Below are 20658 nucleotides of genomic sequence, written 5' to 3' on the forward strand. Positions count from 1 at the left end.
TGAGATTTTTTGTCGCACTCATTTTCACAATGACTACCGGTTACATTCTGTACTGTATCCTCAGTTCAGCTGTAGTGGCAGAACAACCTTACAGTCGGTGTGCATCAGGAACCGATTGGTTGCTCTGTTACAATGATTAATCTGAAGATGTTCAGTGACTAACGAAACCGATGATCATTGTGAAAATAAGTGCGAGAATATATTACATTAAAACTCGTCGCGGTTTTTCTCCACTTGGCAGTATGTCAAGCTACTATCATCGTTTCGTTGACTTAATTCAAAAGCTTACCCTGTAAAACAGGTACAGCACTTTTAGACCACTGTTGAAACTACTGTGATTTGTGCTTTCCATGCTTTTTGCGGATAATTTGAGGAGAGCACTGGGACGGTTCATACATACAACTTCGGCTTTGCTTCCACTTTATAATGATTTGTAAATTTCTGCATTATTGTTAAAGTGACTTTCAGCATTATTTAAAATCCAGTATTAGAATAATACATAGTTTCTTACTTTGTTTTGCTCTGCGACTTCCGTATTCCATGAGCTGTCCCATTGAATAAAAGTAAAATATTCAAATACGCTAAACAAGAAAGCGTCTGATTCTTTTCTGACTATTGTGCAACTAACGTAGGCCTCTGCTAACTTAACCTCTGTGTTGGGTACGTGTAAAACATGACGTCTGAGATTAATGTGGCCAGCACAAGGCTGAACTCACGCTGCAACGAGAGGAATATTGTGGAGCGAGTGCAGTGGCCGGCGTGCACAGAGTACAGTCAGTCAGCAAAGCGGCGACTCCCCCCACACAGCCCAGACTCGCTCCCTTCCCCTCCCCTCCACGCCCGCCGACGTGTTTCTGTCTCACACACACAGAGGCGCGCGCAGCGTCGACCTATCGAGCGCCGCGCAGCGACCGGCAGCTGCCGTGACTCCACAACACAGTTGAGGCAACAGTCGGCGGGAGCCGTTGCGCATGCGCTTGCGGCGCTCTGTACGTGTCGACTCAGCCGCCAAGGACGCGGTGGCATCTCCGGCTAGCAGCGACAGCCCGGGCTCGGGAGTGGCTTCCTCGCCGCCAGCAACACGCAGAAGGTAAGAATAATCGCGCTCAACTGTTGCCGGGCGCTCAACTCTGCGCTCCGCTCCGCCGCCTGCCTGCTATGCACTGGCCCAGCGCGACGGATCGATAGCTCCGCATCTGCCACGTACAGCGGTCGCGCTGGGTAGCTATCTGCCTATTTCCATATGTAGTTTCGAGACCTGTGTTTCTTATTTCACACTGTAGCGTCACCAGTTTGTGAAAAAGTTACGTCGTTCAACATGAACTGCTGCACTTGGTGCTAACGCGCAGCCATCATTATTCCGTCCAGCAATCGATTGCCAGGGCTTGCCGAGCCCGGGTCGTTGAAGGTCATCGGTCGAGTCCTTTGTCTCTCACGACTGCTGTGTCAGTTTAAGTCTGAGGGGCTCCTACTTAACATTCTGTGACACTCGAATTCAAAAGCCAACGTATTTGAAATACATCCAGGGCATTATCAAGTTACTGGTATATTTATTTTAAAACTGCAGGTTTATAAATTAGATGTGGTTTATCGCCTCTATATTTTTTATCCTTGTTTTCGTTACGCAATCGTTCCTAGCATAGAGGCAAGCAGACAACTGTTGCATTTGCAGCACTTGCAGTAGTACTACAGTTTCAAAATTACCTTTGACAACAAACTGATACGATTTGTAACTGCCATAAGAGAAAAATGTTTTTATGCTTAACTATTTGTAATGTTAACTTTTATTTCAACACTTTTGTACTTGACATGATTTACAAAACTGGAAACAGCATGCAGGTAACAATCAGGCAAGGCTACAAGCTCATAATAAATTAAAATTACTTATTTTGTTGATGTGTTGAAAGAAAGAAAATTTATCATGTTAGCATTGAAGCTCTCATAATTTAATCTGGAAACTCATGTGCTGTGTAACCAAATCTGACACTCTTCCGAAAGTTATATTTGTTTCAGTTTCACTGCAACAGAAGCGGCATCTACTGCCTGTCATTATCACTTCAAATGAAAAACCAAAGTCTGTTTTTTTTTTTTTCTTGAAAGTTCCGGAAACTGTATTCAGTACGTCTTGTTTCTGAAAACACAGTGCAATGATCAGAAGCGTACGCCTGTAACCCGTATGCTGGCACGTAAATAAATTAGCAAGGGCAGTGAGGTGCCACTGATTCTGTCTAACGGGAAGCATCTTGCGAACAGTTGTTCGCGTTTCACCCGATATCGGCGTGATAATACGCACGTCACCTTCTATAGCAGTTCTGAGAATGTCACGCAACTAGTTGTTGGCGGTGTTTGTCTCCCGGAAATCTTGAGGTGATAAACTTGTCGATAGAATTTCTTAAGATTAAAGGAAATAACAAAAAACACAACGTCCAGCTTTTTCATATTCTGACACACATTAGTTGACTATTTTATGTGCACTTGAGGAATCGTTATTAAAATATCGTAAAAATTGTCGAATCAGTTTCTTCACCAAGTGTGGAGCTCGTTAAAGTGCCTTATCATTATGAGTATTATGGTATCTATAAGGCAGTTCAAAGACACGGATGTGAAACAAGATATAGTGGCGAACACTGTACCTGTAATCGCCAAACCTACTATTCCTGATTTACTTTTCATGTTACTTCGCGTCATGAATACGACAAATGTCAGTGCAACAGAGGTCTACTTGAATTACAAAACAATTATACGTTTGTCATTAGTGCAAAATGGAACTAATTTTGCTTAAAATCAGTCGTTGTCAAAGCCCGGTTGAAACCTGTAAGAATGAAATAATTAAACAAAAATAAAAATGTAGGACAGTGGTAGTTTTTTACTCTAGTTCTTAGAGTTCATGATTTTTCTCTCTTTCTTCCTGCAGAGTGTGATACGTCATTCTTTGCATATTGTACGTAATGATTTTTAAGTTTCCAAAGCTGAGACAAATGCTCATTAATTGTCTGTTCTTTCCACAGGCTAACATTCTAACCTTTTCTGTATATTTCCCCTTATTTCGTTAGGAGATAATTTTTTCGGCGATACAAGGTCAGAATTCCGGCTAACGGGAAACATTTTATTGTAATCATTTGTGAGATATTAGTCTCTTTGGATACAGCCTCCGTCACTAGCCTTTTGTTTGATCTGATACATAAACAAGTAAAAAGTCTCTTAACTTACCGGGAGGAAGTGTTGTTACAGAAATCAACGGGTAAGTGGTTCAAGTGGCTCTGAGCACTATGGTACTCAACTTCTGAGGTCATTAGCCCCCTAGAACTTAGAACTACTTAAACCTAACTAACCTAAGGACATCACACACATCCATGCCCGAGGCAGGATTCGAACCTGCGACCGCAGCGGTCTCGCGGTTCCAGACTGCAGCGCCTAGAACCGCACGGCCACTTCGGCTGGCGCAACGGGTAACAATTGTTTGTTACATCAATACGTTCGTTGCTACGTGCAATCTATGTGAAGAATTTCAAGTCAATGATTACCTATCGCAAGGCCCGTTAGAAATTCATTGTATTTGCCGATTGCAGGAGGATAATAAAGGGCAATACCATGTGAGGCACTATTTCTGCATTCCTGTTAGTCTTGACTGCTTTACTTGCATTTCGATCGCAACGTATTTACGAGAAATTCCGTGATGACTATTACTCTGAAGGAATTTTTCGCAACTGCAGATTGTCATTTGCCTTCCATTTCGGCATTTTTACCCGAAGCTGGATTCGCACCGTTACAGAGCTTAGACAACTGGAGGCTAGTGGAAACAAAGGACGTCTGTAGGCTTCGGTCTCGACATTAGTTGCTGATGTGAAGTAAGAGCACTGCATGCACCAAGTTTTATAAGTACATAAACCTGCTGAAGGTCAGACAGAACAGAGGTTCTTCAGAATAAAGAATCTGAAATGTGTAAAATAGCTGATCCGTCAACACACAAAGGTGCCCTTAGTGCTGCTACATCTTTCTATGGAGATAACTGTAACAACAGCATATGGACAGATAGCTCTACACACGAAACTCGAAACCTGTTAAAGAATCGTATAATTTTGTCGTTCTTGTGCATTCTTGAGTGTAAACAAAAGTAAAAAGTACTTTCAGTTTGACGGTTTCCGTCGAGCCACAGAATGTTCAAATATATCGCTTTAAAACCGTGGCTGTTCGACTGCTGCGTTGTGGCTCGCGACTCGTGTTGCGTAGTTGCAAGAAAAATGATAAGCAATATGGGAGGCTCCCTTTCGTTTCTGCGTCGTATAGCTATGAAGTAGGGCACAACACGAATCTCCATCGAATAAACAAGTTTGGGTCGTTGGAGAAAACATATTTCACGTTGTGACCATTGTCTTGGAAGAGTTGAATATCTTTATCGTTGTAAATGTGACAAAGGTGCAGATACGCATCTCGGAGCACTCGGTGAAAATTTTTCTAATCAGCTGTGAACCATGAACACAGTGTTACCTGCAACGACGCTCTAATGGCCGTACCACATCCTTAATTGTTGTGCTTCTGGGGCTGAGGATGATACATGCCTACTGTAACGAAATCCTGTACGTTAAATTGCGTTTTCTTTAAAATTAATTCCATTTTGAATGATATGGTGAGGAAGGCATGTGTTTAGCAGGAATCATAGTAGTTCTTGCGTTATTTGGCTGGAAGCTTATCGAATAAACTTATTACTTCTTCACACTCGTGTGACTGCTGAAGCAATGTCCAATGTGACATAAATAATTCGGTTTGTATTTAACTTCCGCCCCCGGTAGCTGAGTGGTCAGCACGACAGACTGTCAATCCTACGGGCCCGGGTTCGATTCCCGGTTGGGTGGGAGATTTTCGCCGCTCAGGGACTGGGTGTTGTGTTGTCCTAATTATCATTATTTCATTCCCATCGAGGCGCAAGTCGCCGAAGTGGCGTCAAATCGAAAGACTCGCACCAGGCGGGCGGTCTACCCGACGGGAGGCCCTCGTCACACGACATTATTATTATTTGTATTCAACAAGAGAACGTAGTCTAATAGAGAATACCATTTGCGAAAAACATTAGCAAAGAATAAAAGAACTACCCACAAGGATTTTCAGGTACTGGAACTTGTAACAAGTGGACGTCCGATAAATAAAAACTTCTTAACCAATTACTGTTCTACTATCCTCATTATTAAGTCCTCATCTGTTGCAAACACATTAAGTCAAACGATAAACACATCAGAGGCTCCTAAGGCTTCAACATGATAGAAGACGGAGGAACCTCAAGATGTGTTTGGTAGGACTGTGCAGTCTGGCATAACCCACACGACACTAAATAGAGATGAATAAACGTAATGGGGATCGTTGGAAGAAGGTGACGTTGGATTGATGTGGTGAACCGATATTACAGGTGACCATGTAATACCTATACTGCTGTCCTCGTCGTGTAGGTATCCTAAGAACAAGATAGTACGATTTTACTGAGGAATACAGTTATTTTCCCTTAGGTCCATGCACGTATTGAAAAAAATTGCAGGGCCAGTTTCGGCTGGAAGGGCGCCTACGTAATAGGTTGTTGGATTTTATGTAGTCGAATCTTTAGTGAAGCATACGTACCAAAAAATCTACATAAAAGCAGATTCCACGACATACAACGGAGTCAATATTTCTAACGCTCTTCAGATAGCAAAGCGCTCAAACGTCGTTCACAAATGAAAGTGTCGTACATGAAGTTGTTCGTCACTTTAGGAGACTCTAAGGAATTGCTTTCATTTTCCCAAGCGACCTTAGTAGCAGTGAAACTGACAGCGATAAAAGTGTCAAGTGTGAGATCATAACTTGCAGAGGAATTGATGCGATAACATATCCGTTCAGTCAACAAATAAGTGAGAGCGTCTCGTATGGTACTGTGGATCTCCATCGTTATCTTGAAATAAAGTCAAAATTGCTCGTGTCGCTGGTGCGAGCGATGATGAGTAACAGTATTACGTCAGGTCGTCGGGTTTACTCGGTCCACTGTCTGATAAGAGTTTATCGGAATAAGACTTCAGTGTAAGCTTTCTGCTACGTGCACTTGCTAAACGCGTCATTGTTGACTTCTTCATCTCAAGTCTGTCCGACCAACACGCTCGGGTTATTTGCTCACGTCGCAGCCGTGTACGGTTGTCTCATTTTCGAGTAACAGTAGGTAAATTCAGAACTACTTGGACATCCCTTCCGTTCAATGAACGCCAACTTCCAGTAAACGTACATGAATGCTAACTTATCTTAATCGAACAGGAGGAAATGGGATATAGGTTTTGAATGCAGCGCTAGACTGCCTCCACTGAAGTCTGTTATACTGAATAATTACCTACGGCTAATGTTACTAGACGATGGTAATTGATACGGACGTTATCAGTTGTAGGGAGTGTAACTGAATGACTTAAATTTGTTGGAAAAATTCGGGGACACTGCAGGGCGTTTTCAAACGAGACAACGTTCAGTATCAATTCTTACGTGTTGTTAGAATATTTGGGATGCTCTCCAGGTCAAATTAAAAGAGGAGATACGGACTTTCTGAGACGTATCGCTTGGTTTGTAAGCGGCCGGCTGATACGTACCAGTGTTGTGGACGAACACAGTGACCTTACATGGGATTCTTTGGAAGAAATACGCTATCTCTTCATAAGGTTCTACCCAAAAAGTTTAAGGAATCCGTGTTTCAAAGAGGGTGTGGAGCGTTTTTATTTCCTCCGTTGTATATCTCCAGCAATAACCATAGCAAGAAGAAAAAATACGGGGCGTTTGGACCCATATACAAAAGCACGCTGAAAAGTAATACCTTCGAAGTTCTTATTGTATCTGCAATATGTAGTTGTTGTTGTGGTCTTCAGTCCAGAGACTGGTTTCATGCAGTTCTCCATGCTACTCTATCCTGTGCAAGCTTCTTCATCTCCCAGTACCTACTGCAACCTACATCCTTCTGAATCTGTTTAATGTATTCATCTCTTGGGCTCCCTCTACGATTTTTACCCTCCACGCTTCCCTCCAATACTAAATTGGTGATTCCTTGATGTCTCAGAATATGCCCTACCAACCGATCCCTTCTTCTAGTCACGTTGTGTTACAAACTCCTCTTCTCTCTAATTCTATTCAATACCTCCTCATTAGTCTCATTAGTTATGTGATGTACCCATCTAATCTTCAGCTTTCTTCTGTAACACCACATTTCGAAAGCTTCTATTCTCATCTTGTCTAAACTATTTATCGTCCATGTTTCACTTCCATACATGGCTACACTCCATACAAATACTTTCAGAAACGACTTCCTGACACTTAAAACTATACTTTATGTTAACAAATTTCTCTTCTTCAGTAACTCTTCCCTTGCCATTGCCAGTCTACATTTTATATCCTCTCTACTTCGACTATCTTGAGTAATTTTGCTCCCCAAATAGCAAAACTCATTTACTGCTTTAAGCGTGTCATTTCCTAATCTAATTCCTGCAGCATCACCCGATTTAATTCGACCACATTCCATTATCCTCGTTTCGCTTTTGTTGATGTTCATCTTATATCCTCCTATCAAGACACTGTCCATTCCGTTCAGCTGCTCTTCCAGGCCCTTTGCTGTCTCTGACAGAATTACAATGTCATCGGCGAACCGCAAAGTTTTTATTTCTTCTCCATGGATTTTAATTCCTACTCCGAATTTTTCTTTTGTTTTCTTCACTGCTTGCTAAATATACAGATTGAATAACATCGGGAATAGGCTACAACATTGTCTCACTCCGTTCCCAACCACTACTTCCCTCTCATGACCCCCGACTCCTATAACTGCCATCTGGTTTCTGTACAAATTGTAAATAGCCTATCGTTCCCTGTATTTTACCTCTGCCACCTTTAGAATTTCAAAGAGAGTATTCCAGTCAACGTTGTCAAAAGCTTTCTCTAAGTCTACAAATGCTAGAAACGTAGGTTTCCCTTTCCTTGATCTATTTTCTAAGATAAGTCGTAGGGTCAGTATTGCCGGATTGGAATTATTATATTCTTCTTGATGTCTGAGGGTATTTCGCCTGTCTCTTATGTCTTGCTCACTAGATGGTAGAGTTTTGCGAGGCCTGGCTCTCCGAAGGCTGTCAGTATTGCTGATGGAATGTTGTCTATTCCCAGGGCCTTGTTTCGACTTAGGTCTTTCAGTGCTCTTCACGCAGTATCATATCTCCTATTTCATCTTCATCTACATTCTGTTCCATTTTTATAATATTCTCCTCAAGAACATCGCCCTTGTATAGACACTCGATATACTCCTTCCACCTTTCTGCTTTCCCTTCTTGGCTTAGAACTGGGTTTCCATCTGAGCTCTTGATATTCATGCAAGTACTTCTCTTTTCTCCAAAGGTCTCTTTAATTTGCCTGTAGGCAGTATCTGCCTTACCCCTAGTGATATGCCTCTACATCCTTACATTTGTCCACTAGCCATCCCTGCTTAGCCATTTTGCACTTCCTGTCGATCACATTTTTCAGACGTTTGTATTCCTTTTTGCCTGCTTCATTTACTGCATTTTTGTGTTTTCTCCTTTCATCAATGAAATTCAATATCTCTTCTGTTCCCAAGGATTTCTATTATCCCTCGTCTTTTTACCTACTTGATCTTCTGCTACCTCATTATTTCATCTCTCAAAGCTAGCCATTCTTCTTCTACTGTATTTCCTTCCCCCATTCCTGTCAATTGTTCCCTTATGCTCTCTCTGAAACTCTGTACAATCTGTGGTTCTTTCAGTTTATCCAGACCCCATCTCCTTAATTTCCCACGTTTTTGCAGTGTCTTCAGTTTTAATCTACAGTTCATAACCAATAGATTGTGATCAGAGTCCACATCTGCCCCTGGATATGTCTTACAATTTAAATCCTGGTTCCTGAATCTCTGTCTTACACTTGTATAATCTATGTGAGATCTTACAGTATCTCCAGGCTTCTTCCATGTATACAACCTTCTTTTATGATTCTTGAACCAAATGTTAGCTATGATTAAGTTATGCTCTGTGCAAAATTCTACCAGGCGGCTTCCTCTTTCATTCCTTAATCCCATTCCATATTCACCTACTACGTTTCCTTCTCTTCGTTTTCCTATTATCGAGTTCTAGTCACCCATGACCATTAAGTTTTCGTCTCCCTTCACTATCTGAATAATTTCTTTTATCTCATCATACATTTCATCAATCACTTCGTCATCGCGGAGCTGGTTGGCATATAAACTTGTACTACTGTGGTAGGCGTGGGCTTCGTATCTATCTTGGCCACAATAATGCGTTCACTATGCTGTTTGTAGTAGCTTACCCGCATTCCTATACTCCTATTCATTATTAAACCTACTCCTGTATTACCCCTATTTGGTAATATAGGTTGAGGTATACATGTCATGCATAATACTCGCTCGACCTTCCTACATCGTCGATGGAAATTACACCCGTCTGCCACTAGAGAGCTCCGAACTATAGCGTGTAACATGGCGATGTGTGACGTAGGTATGTGGGCGCGTGAGAAACAGCATGACGTAATTGAGTTTCTAACTGGAGATGAGTTCGTCCACAAGTGGAACACCCTCTCCTTCCGTCTGAGAATGCCAGAACACACACTAGCGCTGCGAAATATGCTACAATTCGACGTTTTGGGTTTACTAACTTCGATCATCCTCCATACAATCCCGACTTGGCCCCAACCGATTTTCTCCTGTTTCCAAAACTTAAAGAACACCTCCCAGGACTTCACTATGATAGTGGTGAAACGGTGCAAGTAGGCGTGAAGTTACGGCTCTGTCAACAAGATCAAACGTTCTACAGCGACGTCATCAATAAACTGGTCTCTCGTTGAGAGAAATGTGTTCGTCGCCAGGGTGACTATGTTGAGAAACAAATATGTTGACATGGAGAAAAAATATGTAGGCTGTTAATAATGGTTTTTGTATTTAAAAAGCTTAAATTTTTTCACACAAGAAATTCGGAGGCATTACTTTTCTTCAACACGCCCTTGTAGAAACGGTTTCTCTTCCTCAGTTCGCGAATGGAGCGGGAGAGCGATGGCCAAAGAACGGTGCCAAGTACCCTCTCCTATGCATTGTGTAGTAAGTCGCGTAGCAAATATTTAGATTTAAACTGCAACATGTTGAACGTGTGGCCATTTCAAATATCCAACGCGACGAACCTATCTACTGTCAAGTTGCTTTATCGCTATCAGGCAGCTGTCGTTGCTTTGACTAGAGAGTTTCGAAACTTGGTGCGAGTTTATCATCTACGATCAGTATTCCAACGTGCTGAGGTCATCGGTCTCTAGACTTTTACATTACTTGAACTAACTTATGTTAAGAACAGGGAGGACTCGGACCACCGGCGGTAGGGACCGCGCAGTCCGTGACATAGTGCCTCAAACCACGCGGCCACTCTGCGCGGCCATCTGCGTTCAAGCATTACTTATGTTCTGAACAATTGTCGAGCTTCGCTACAGGGCATCAGGTATAAAATTCCCCCTTTTAGTCGTCTCTAACAGGTGTGTCTTCATCTTTTCCAAGTTGCATGTTGGTTGCTTGGTTGCCCACTCAAGACGTGATACGAAACTGTTGCAAGGAAATTATCATACCCTGTTCCAGTTCATGAAAATAGTTAGGGGTTGATGGAGTTTATTACAAAAGGATGATGTATCTGATAATCGATCACAGAAAAATTTTGCGAGAATCCACTACACAAAGTGACTAGTTGCTCTTCGACGTAATAGTCGTCATAATTATGCCGTAGTCACGATTCTCGTAATGTCCATTTTCGACAAGATACGATTAAACAGCACGTTTTTAATGGAATACAATAAAACTACGATATATGTTATCTATCATACCTTACATTTAATATTTATTCTTCTTTTTTCTCGTGTTTTGCATAACGGTTTAAGTACAGGAAAACAGCGTTGCAAAATTAGTACGCACAATAGATGATCTAAAACGATCTATGTTTATAAATGGAGGTTATTTGTGGATTGGAGCTATAATGCTGGAACGAGGACTGTGTTCCGCAGAGACCTACAGGAAATACATGGAGCTGGTATACCTTGCCGACAGATTGATGTTCGTACAGGAAACATTTGTTTTCCCCTTTTTTGACAGGAATGGCAGATCAGAAAGCGAGTGGGATTTGAAATCAGCTTCCCTAGAATATTCTCATAACTTCCAGACGTGAAGCCGGCCGGAGTGGCCGAGCGGTTCTAGGCGCTTCAGTCTGGAACCGCGTGAGCGCTACGGCCGCTGGTTCGAATCCTGCCTCGGGCATGGATGTGAGTGATGTACTTAGGTTAGTTAGGTTTAAATAGTTCTAAGTGGTCTAGGGGGTAGCGTCTTTGATTCATAATCAAAACGTCTTCGGTCCCGGGTTCGATCCCCGCCACTGCCTAAATTTTGATAAATAATCAGCATTGGCGGCCGAAGACTTCCGGCATAAGAAGTCAGCCTCATTCTGCCAACGGCCTTGTCAAAGAGGGCGGAGGAGCGGATAGAGGTTCAGGGCACTCTCTTGTCCTAGGGGTGGGAAATTGCCCCTAAAGGCGGAAGAATCAGCAATGATCAACGACATGAGGATGCAGAAGGCAATGGAAACCACTGCATTAAAGACACGTAACGTGTATCCACAGGACATGTGGCCTGTAATTGAAGAAGTGTCATGATGATCCCTCCATTGGCAAAAGATTCAGGAATAGTCCCCCATCCGGATCTCCGGGAGGGGACTGCCAAGGGGGAGGTTACCTTGAGAAAAAGACTGAATAATCTACGAAAGGATAACGTTCTACGAGTCGAGGCGTGGAATGTCAGAAGCTTGAACGTGGTTGGGAAACTAGAAAATCTGAAAAGGGAAATGCAAAGGCTCAATCTAGATATAATAGGGGTCAGTGAAGTGAAGGGGAAGGAAGACAAGGATTTCTGGTCAGATGAGTTTCGGGTAATATCAACAGCAGCAGAAAATGGTATAACAGGTGTAGGATTCGTTATGAATAGGAAGGTAGGGCAGAGGGTGTGTTACTGTGAACAGTTCAGTGCCCGGGTTGTTCTAATCAGAATAGACAGCAGACCAACACCGACAACGATAGTTCAGGTATACATGCCGACGTCGCAAGCTGAAGATGAACAGATAGAGAAAGTGTATGAGGATATTGAAAGGGTAATGCAGTATGTAAAGGGGGACGAAAATCTAATAGTCATGTGTGACTGGAATGCAGTTGTAGGGGAAGGAGTAGAAGAAAAGGTTACAGGAGAATATGGGCTTGGGACAAGGAATGAAAGAGGAGAAAGACTAATTGAGTTTTGTAACAGGTTTCAGCTAGTAATAGCGAATACCCTGTTCAAGAATCACAAGTGGAGGAGGTATACTTGGAAAAGGCCGGGAGATATGGGAAGATTTCAATTAGATTACATCATGGTCAGACAGAGATTCCGAAATCAGATACTGGATTGTAAGGCGTACCCAGGAGCAGATATAGACTCAGATCACAATATAGTAGTGATGAAGAGTAGGTTGAAGTTCAAGACATTAGTCAGGAAGAATCCATACGCAAAGAAGTGGGATACGGAAGTACTAAGGAATGACGAGATACGTTTGAAGTTCTCTAACCCTATAGATACAGCAATAAGGAATAGCGCAGTAGGCAGTACAGTTGAAGAGGAATGGACATCTCTAAAAAGGGCCATCACAGAAGTTGGGAAGGAAAACATAGGTATAAAGAAGGTAGCTGCGAAGAAACCATGGGTAACAGAAGAAATACTTCAGTTGATTGATGAAAGGAGGAAGTACAAACATGTTCCGGGAAAATCAGGAATACAGAAATACAAGTCGCTGAGGAATGAAATAAATAGGAAGTGCAGGGAAGCTAAGACGAAATGGCTGCAGGAAAAATGTGAAGACATCGAAAAAGATATGATTGTCGGAAGGACAGACTCAGCATACAGGAAAGTCAAAACAACCTTTGGTGACGTTAAAAGCAACGGTGGTAACATTAAGACTGCAACGGGAACTCCACGGTTAAATGCAGAGGAGAGAGCAGACAGGTGGAAAGAATACGAGGGTGAAGATTTGTCTAATGTGATAGAAGAAGAAACAGGAGTCGATTTAGAAGAGATAGGGGATCCAGTATTAGAATCGGAATTTAAAAGAGCTTTGGAGGACTTACGGTCTAATAAGGCAGAAGGGATAGATAACATTCCATCAGAATTTCTAAAATCATTGGGGGAAGTGGCAACAAAACGACTATTCACGTTGGTGTATAGAATATATGAGTCTGGTGATATACCATCTGACTTTCGGAGAAGCATCATCCACACAATTCCGAAGACGTCAAGGGCTGACAAGTGCGAGAATTATCGCACAATCAGCTTAACAGCTCATGCATCGAAGCTGCTTACAAGAATGGAAAAGAAAATTGAGAATGCGCTTGGTGACGATCAGTTTGGCTTTAGGAAAAGTAAAGGGACGAGAGAGGTAATTCTGACGTTACGGCTAATAATGGAAGCAAGGCTAAAGAAAAATCAAGACACTTTCATAGGATTTCTCGACCTGGAAAAAGCGTTCGACAATATAAAATGGTGCAAGCTGTTCGAGATTCTGAAAAAAGTAGGGGTAAGCAATAGGGAGAGACGGGTCATATACAATATGTACAACAACCAAGAGGGAATAATAAGAGTGGACGATCAAGAACGAAGTGCTCGTATTAAGAAGAGTGTAAGACAAGGCTGTAGCCTTTCGCCCCTACTCTTCAATCTGTACATCGAGGAAGCAATGATGGAAATAAAAGAAAGGTTCAGGAGTGGAATTAAAATAGAGGGTGAAAGGATATCAATGATACGATTCGCTGATGACATTGCTATCCTGAGTGAAAGTGAAGAAGAATTAAATGATCTGCTGAACGGAATGAGCAGTCTAATGAGTACGCAGTATGGTTTGAGAGTAAATCGGAGAAAGACGAAGGTAATGAGAAGTAGTAGAAATGAGAACAGCGAGAAACTTAACATCAGGATTGATGGTCACGAAGTCAATGAAGTTAAGGAATTCTGCTACCTAGGCAGTAAAATAACCAATGACGGACGGAGCAAGGAGGACATCAAAAGCAGACTCGCTATGGCAAAAAAGGCATTTCTGGTCAAGAGAAGTCTATTAATATCAAATACCCGGCTTTAATTTGAGGAAGAAATTTCTGAGGATGTACGTCTGGAGTACAGCATTGTATGTAGTGAAACATGGACTGTGGAAAAACCGGAACAGAAGAGAATCGAAACATTTGAGATGTGGTGCTATAGACGAATGTTGAAAATTAGGTGGACTGATAAGGTAAGGAATGAGGAGGTTCTACGCAGAGTCGGAGGGGAAAGGAATATGTGGAAAACAATGATAAGGAGAAGGGACAGGATGATAGGACATCTGCTAAGACATGAGGGAATGACTTCCATGGTACTAGAGGGAGCTGTAGAGGGCAAAAACTGTAGAGGAAGACAGAGATTGGAGTACGTCAAGCAAATAACTGAGGACGTAGGTCGCAAGTGCTACTCTGAGATGAAGAGATTAGCACAGGAAAGGAATTCGTGGCGGGCCGCATCAAACCAGTCAGTAGACTGATGACAAAAAAAAAAAAAAAAAGTTGTAGTGGACTGATGACCTCAGATGTTAAGTCCCATAGTGCTCAGAGCCATTTGAACCATTTTTGAACCAGACGTGAATTCCAAAGACAGATCGTAGAACTCTTGACTGTAACATTTTGCGTTGGGAAAGTATGACGCTAATGCGTTGATGGTGTATCGTCGCACTGTCCTCTGCTAATCGAAGTTTTATCTAAGGCTGGTGTTGGATTTCCTTTCCTTTCTTCTTACGTGATTTGAGAAGGTTATTTTTAACTAGTACACCTACATTGATAGCAACATACAGTGCAAACAGATAAACAGTTAATTATTTGTTATTAGTGTCGCAATGTATTCGTGTCACTGGCAACCCCAAATGACTGAAAAAAGTGTAAAGTGTCGGTACACTCTCTCGCTCTTCGGCGATGACAGTGATACTACAGGGCGGACAGTACTGTTTTAGCTGATTTCGCAACAGCGTGCTTGTGGAACTAAGCCGATTTATGTAGCCGAAGAAGATGATATTGTTGTTCCCCACTCCGCCACATGCCTACAGTGGAAACTGTGTAAAACCGTTGAGGTGAACAAGGGTGTTGACGGTGACTGCTGAAGTCCTTGGACATCATCACTTGCCGTATCAGTGACGCGTCTGTAGTGCAGAGTTACGTAAGTTCTTTATTTCCTGAATATTTGTGTAATTCTCGTTTCCAAACATCTCCAGTTGAACGGATAACTCTTTGTAGGAAATAGCAGGATCTCAGTAAACATATCCACATCCTTATTTGCTAAGGCCTCTGTTACTCTGCAACATTAATTTGTCATAGATATTTGACAAAAACTATCCCAGCTTTTATAAAGCAATGCTCTTCGAATTTAGAGGGAATTGCCGGTCGGCTAAGGCGTGAATGGGAATTTGGACTGAGGCGGGAGGGGTGCTAGGGTTGTCGGTGCAGCTCTGAGAAAGCCACCCTGCCAGCGTGGCGTAGTGGTTAGCGCATCTGCCTAATGAGCGAGAGACCTAGGTTCGAATTCCGGCTTGGGTACACATTTTCATTCGTCACTTCAGTCTGCATGTACACATTTTGTAGATTTGTCAATGACCAGCGTAATATGGATCTTGACTAGGTATCGGTATGTAGATGTTTGACGCTTATACGTTAAGATTGATAGTGTACTGGGATGTTGCCAATGTGTCAGCCTGTCTAAAGATACTTCAGGGCTTAAGATGTTGCATTAACGGCTAGTGCCAATGCAGTGCTGGGGAGAACTGCTAGTATTGCAAATTTCTTTACGAATAGGGGAAGGGAGGCTCTTTACCAGCCAATGTTTGTAGATAGGACATTCATCTGTGAAGTTTAGTAAGAATGTCACAGTAAGCTACTGGCGTGAAAGATGGTTCTCGTCCAGGAGTTGAGGTTTTGTTAGTGACCACAGCGCCGCCAAAGTACACTCTTAGTGCGTTGTATTGACCCTTAACAATCCCAGAAATGTTGCGACAAACTCGAGAGACTGTAGAGGGTGTCTTGAGGAACAAATCGAAGATAGGAACCCGTGTCCAGAAACGTCATGGAACGATCCTACAGAGTGTCGAAATTATAGACGCTGGCGGCTGCCATTAAGCCACATCTTTGGCAGCAAACATGACTCTGTAGGTGACAGACCACAGGCGGAGCGTTTCGTAATGTTGTTGGTTATTCAGTGATGGCGACTGACTGCCACGATAGCCAGTGGAGACGATGGAGCGAGCTCCTGCGTAAAAAGGCTTTGTTCCTATGAATGCGAAGCTCTGTTGCTTCAGTGGATGTTCCCATCCACAGTTTATTTTTCTCTGGGAACCCTCTAAAATCTCCAATGTTTTCTTTCGGTATACAAGTACTTTATGCGTGAAACTCTGGTGTGCTGGCCGATATGGCCGAGCGGTTCTAGGCGAGTCAGTCTGGAACCGCGCGACCGCTACGGTCGCATGTTCGAATCCTGCCTCGGGCATGTATGTGTGTGATGTCCTTAGGTTAGTTAGGTTTAAGTAGTTCCAAATTCTAGGGGACTGATGACCTCAGATGTTAAGTCCCATAGTGCTCAGAGCCATTTGAACCAAACTCTGGCATACTGTAAGAGAGAGAGCCTGATGGCCCTAACCACATGAGTTTAAATGAATAAATAAAAGAAATATCCTTCTACAGTCACTTTGAAAGATCTGAGCAGGTGCTAGTGTGAGTTTGTTCACAATTCTGTCCAAGGCTATGTTAAAGAGAAGGAGGACAGAGCATCCCCTTGTCTTAGTCCACTTTTATTTTCACAGTGGCCAGATTTTATCACATTACCAAACCCCTGCTTATATTATTATCCATGCACATCTTACAAAGGTTTATAGCTTTAACAGGAAATCTAGAGTTTGTCATTATACTCCACAAGCTTTGCCTGTGAATGGAGTCGTAAGATTTCACAAAATCCACTACCGTTGGGTTACGCAATTAGTGACAAACTACTGGAAACAGTAACCACAGTATAATCCGTGTAGTCCAGAGCAACCTAAAGTGGAATGAACACACGAAATAAATCGGAGGAAGTGTAGATTCCCACCTGCGGAGGTTGTTTAGTTTGAAAGTTGGTACAGTTTACTTGTATAGCTTTTCTACTTTGCACCTTCAATATTTAGACTTGCAGAATATGGCGATGTGGTGTACGGCTACTGGCGTGAAAATGTAGTTGCCAGGGCTTCTGTTTAAGAATACCAACGATGCCCCACAAAAGGAAAAATACAGTAGTACTATAACTGATAAGCTCTGTTTGAAAACTTTATATTTTCCAAAGTATTACATGTACAAATATGATTGATGTACGAATAGGACCGGAAACTCGCCGTGTTTGTATTTTACGTTCTACAAATGTTGTATTAATGCCCTCTGATCATGCTGTAATTTTAGCTCGTTCGTATATGGATCGAGACAATGCAATGAATTATAGTAATGAATATTAAATAGAGATCAATTAAGTGCACAGATTGGTAAATTATGTTTCATACAAACTCTCTGCGCTTGTCCTGACCCTTTTTGGACACTAATGGTTGCACGCCGTATTACGTCACTCAGTACTAAAGTCGGCCATATTGTGAACTCATAAAACTGTATTGTTGCACTGTATGAATAATGAAAATAATTTTGAAAACCGCTATGTAGCTTAAAATCACTGCTACGGAAATGAAAAATTGTGGTTTATCTACCGTAATCTACGATCTACGGTAATACAATGGGCTTGGGCAAGATTGCTGATGTAAAGATGCGATTGCAGCATAAATTCAGGTGTCGACATACAATCCAGTAATTCGTCTTACTTCAATGTATTCCAGTGGTCAATAATGGGGTCTCGTATCCACTTGTAGTATCCAATAAAAATGTAACAAACGGAAGACAATGCAGTAAATATAACAATGCGTCCAGACACGAAGTTGCCAATTTAATTGTAGCTCGTTCGTATCTGGATCGAGACAATACAGTGAATTACAATAATTAACATTAAATAGAGGTCAATTAAGTTTATGGATTGGTAAAATATGTTTCATACAAACTCTCGGCGCTTGAGCATGGCTTTTTTGTTAAAGGTCCATTCATGTATTTTTCACCGTGTTTCTTCTCTCTGTGTTTTCACTAAAATCGGACTTCGTAATAAGACAGCACCCGAAGACGACGTTGGATCGAGCTGGACGACTTTTTGCTTAGAACTACGGAACCTTTTGCCACGCCAAGTCACCCAAGAATCTTATAATGACTAAAGTTACAAAATAAAACAAACCTAGGTTAGTAATAACAATATATTCTGAAATAAAACGTAATTAAATTTCGACACTTACGTAGACTTGCATTATGCAATTACGAGTGCCGATTGGTTGCTACTCGTGAATATATTAATAAAATAATGTAGTATTAATGGCGGTTTACCAAAATACGTCCGATCTGGACAAGACGTAGAAAACAAACGGTGCCTCTTATTCCGCCAATAATCTGACAATCAAAAAATCTTCAAATATTTCTAGAGGCTGCATACATTAGTTATACAGCCGTGGACTACATCTATGGCTCAAATTAATTCTTCATTTCATTACTTATAATTACATTTTCTGCTAGTAAAACCTCAGCATGCAAATGTGCCTTTAAAACACGACACACATCCAAGCGGTAGTGAAGTTCTTTCCATACCTTATGTAGCAACATCCTGTGTATGGTCATCAAAGCTCCAGGGTTCTTGGTAGTGGGGATGCATAAACATGGTCCTTAATGTAGCCCCAAAGAAAAAAAGTCAGTTTACGTCAGGCGACCTGAATGGGGTGTTGTTGGGGGTTGGGGGGGGGGGGGGGGGGGCTGGAGGACAAAGCTACAGTGCCACGTCATCTTCCGTACTACCCCAATCCAGAATGCGAGAGTTCTTCGTTCTGGTAGTGATGCAGAGTTATTAATCACGGTTTTCCGAAACTCCTTCACCAAAGAAGACTAAGTAAATATTCCTGAATTCCAATCAAGAACAACTGCCAAGATGAGAAACATAGAAGTAGATATCGTCGGTGTTACAAAGCAGCTTAAATAATTTAATAAATGCAAAGCCTCCGGTCCAGTTTGTATACCAGTAAGGTTCCTCTTGTTGTTGCTGTGGTCTTCACTCCTCAGACTGGTTTGATGCAGCTCTCCATGCTACTCTATCCTGTGCAAGCTTCTTCATCTCCCAGTAGTTACTCCAACCTACATCCTTCTGAATCTGCTTAGTGTATTCATCTCTTGGTCTCACTCTACGATTTTTACCCTCCACGCTGCCCTCCAGTAATAAATTGGTGATTCCTTGATGCCTCAGAACATGTCCTACCAACCGATCCCTTCTTCTGGTCAAGTTGTGCCACAAACTCCTCTTCTCCCCAGTTCTATTCAATACCTCCTTGTTAGTTATGTGATCTACCCATCTAATCTTCAGCATTCTTCTGTAGCACCACATTTCGAAAGCATCTATTCTCTTCTTCTCTAAATTATTTATCGTCCATGTTTCACTTCCACACATGGCTACACTCCATACAAATACTTTCAGAAACGACTTCCTGACACTTAAAGCTATACTCGATGTTAACAAATTTCTCTTCTTCAGAAACGCTTTCCTTGCCATTGCCAGCCTACATTTTATATCTTCTCTGCTTCGACCATCATCATTTATTTTGCTCCCCAAATAGCAAAACTCCTTTACTATTTTAAGTGTCTCACTTCCTAATCTAATTCCCTCAGCATCACCCGATTTAATTCGACTACATTCCATTATCCTCGTTTTGCTTTTGTTGATGTTCATCTTATATCCTCCTTTCCGTTCAGCTGCTCTTCCAAGTCCTTTGCTGTCTCTGACAGAATTAAAATGTCGTCGGCGAACCTCAAAGTTTTTATTTCTTTTCCATGGATTTTAATACCTACTCCGAACTTTTCTTTTGTTTCCTTTACTGTTTGCTCAATATACAGATTGAATAGCATCGGGGAGAGGCTTCAGCCCTGTCTCACTCTCTTCCCAACCACTGCTTCCCTTCCATGTCCCTCGACTCTTATAACTGCCATCTGGTTTCTGTACAAATTGTAAATAGCCTTTCGCTACCTGTATTTTACCCCTGCCACCTTCAGAATTTGAAAGAGAGTATTCGAGTCAACATTATCAAAAGCTTTCTCTAAGTCTACAAATGATGGAAACGTAGGTTTGCCTTTCCTTAATCTTTCTTCTAAGATACGTCGTAGGGTCAGTATTGCCTCACGTGTTCCAATATTTCTACGGAATCCAAACTGATCTTCCCCGAGGTCGGCATCTACCAGTTTTTCCATTCATCTGTAAATATTTTCGCGTTAGTATTTTGCAGCTGTGACTTATTAAACTGATAGTTCGGTAATTTTCACATCTGTCAGCACCTGCTTTCTTTGGGATTGGAATTATTATATTCTTCTTGAAGTCTGAGGAAATTTCTCCTGTCTCTTACATCTTGCTCACCAGATGGTAGAGTTTTGTCAGGACTGGCTCTCCCAAGGCTGTCAGTA

General features: G+C 41.9%; 1 protein-coding gene across 1 annotated transcript in view; it reads left to right on the plus strand.

Moving 5' to 3' along the window:
- The first annotated feature begins 908 nt into the window (after positions 1-908).
- Positions 909-20658, plus strand: part of LOC124606301 (myb-related transcription factor, partner of profilin-like) — a 193013-nt gene continuing 173263 nt past the window's right edge. The window contains exon 1 of the mRNA XM_047138283.1: positions 909-1090. Within this exon, the coding sequence (XP_046994239.1) occupies positions 972-1090 (119 nt within the window). The 5' untranslated portion in view covers positions 909-971. The remainder of the gene's footprint in view (positions 1091-20658) is intronic.

The sequence above is a fragment of the Schistocerca americana genome, chromosome 3 (genome assembly GCF_021461395.2).
Source record: "Schistocerca americana isolate TAMUIC-IGC-003095 chromosome 3, iqSchAmer2.1, whole genome shotgun sequence".
Lineage (NCBI taxonomy): Eukaryota > Metazoa > Arthropoda > Insecta > Orthoptera > Acrididae > Schistocerca > Schistocerca americana.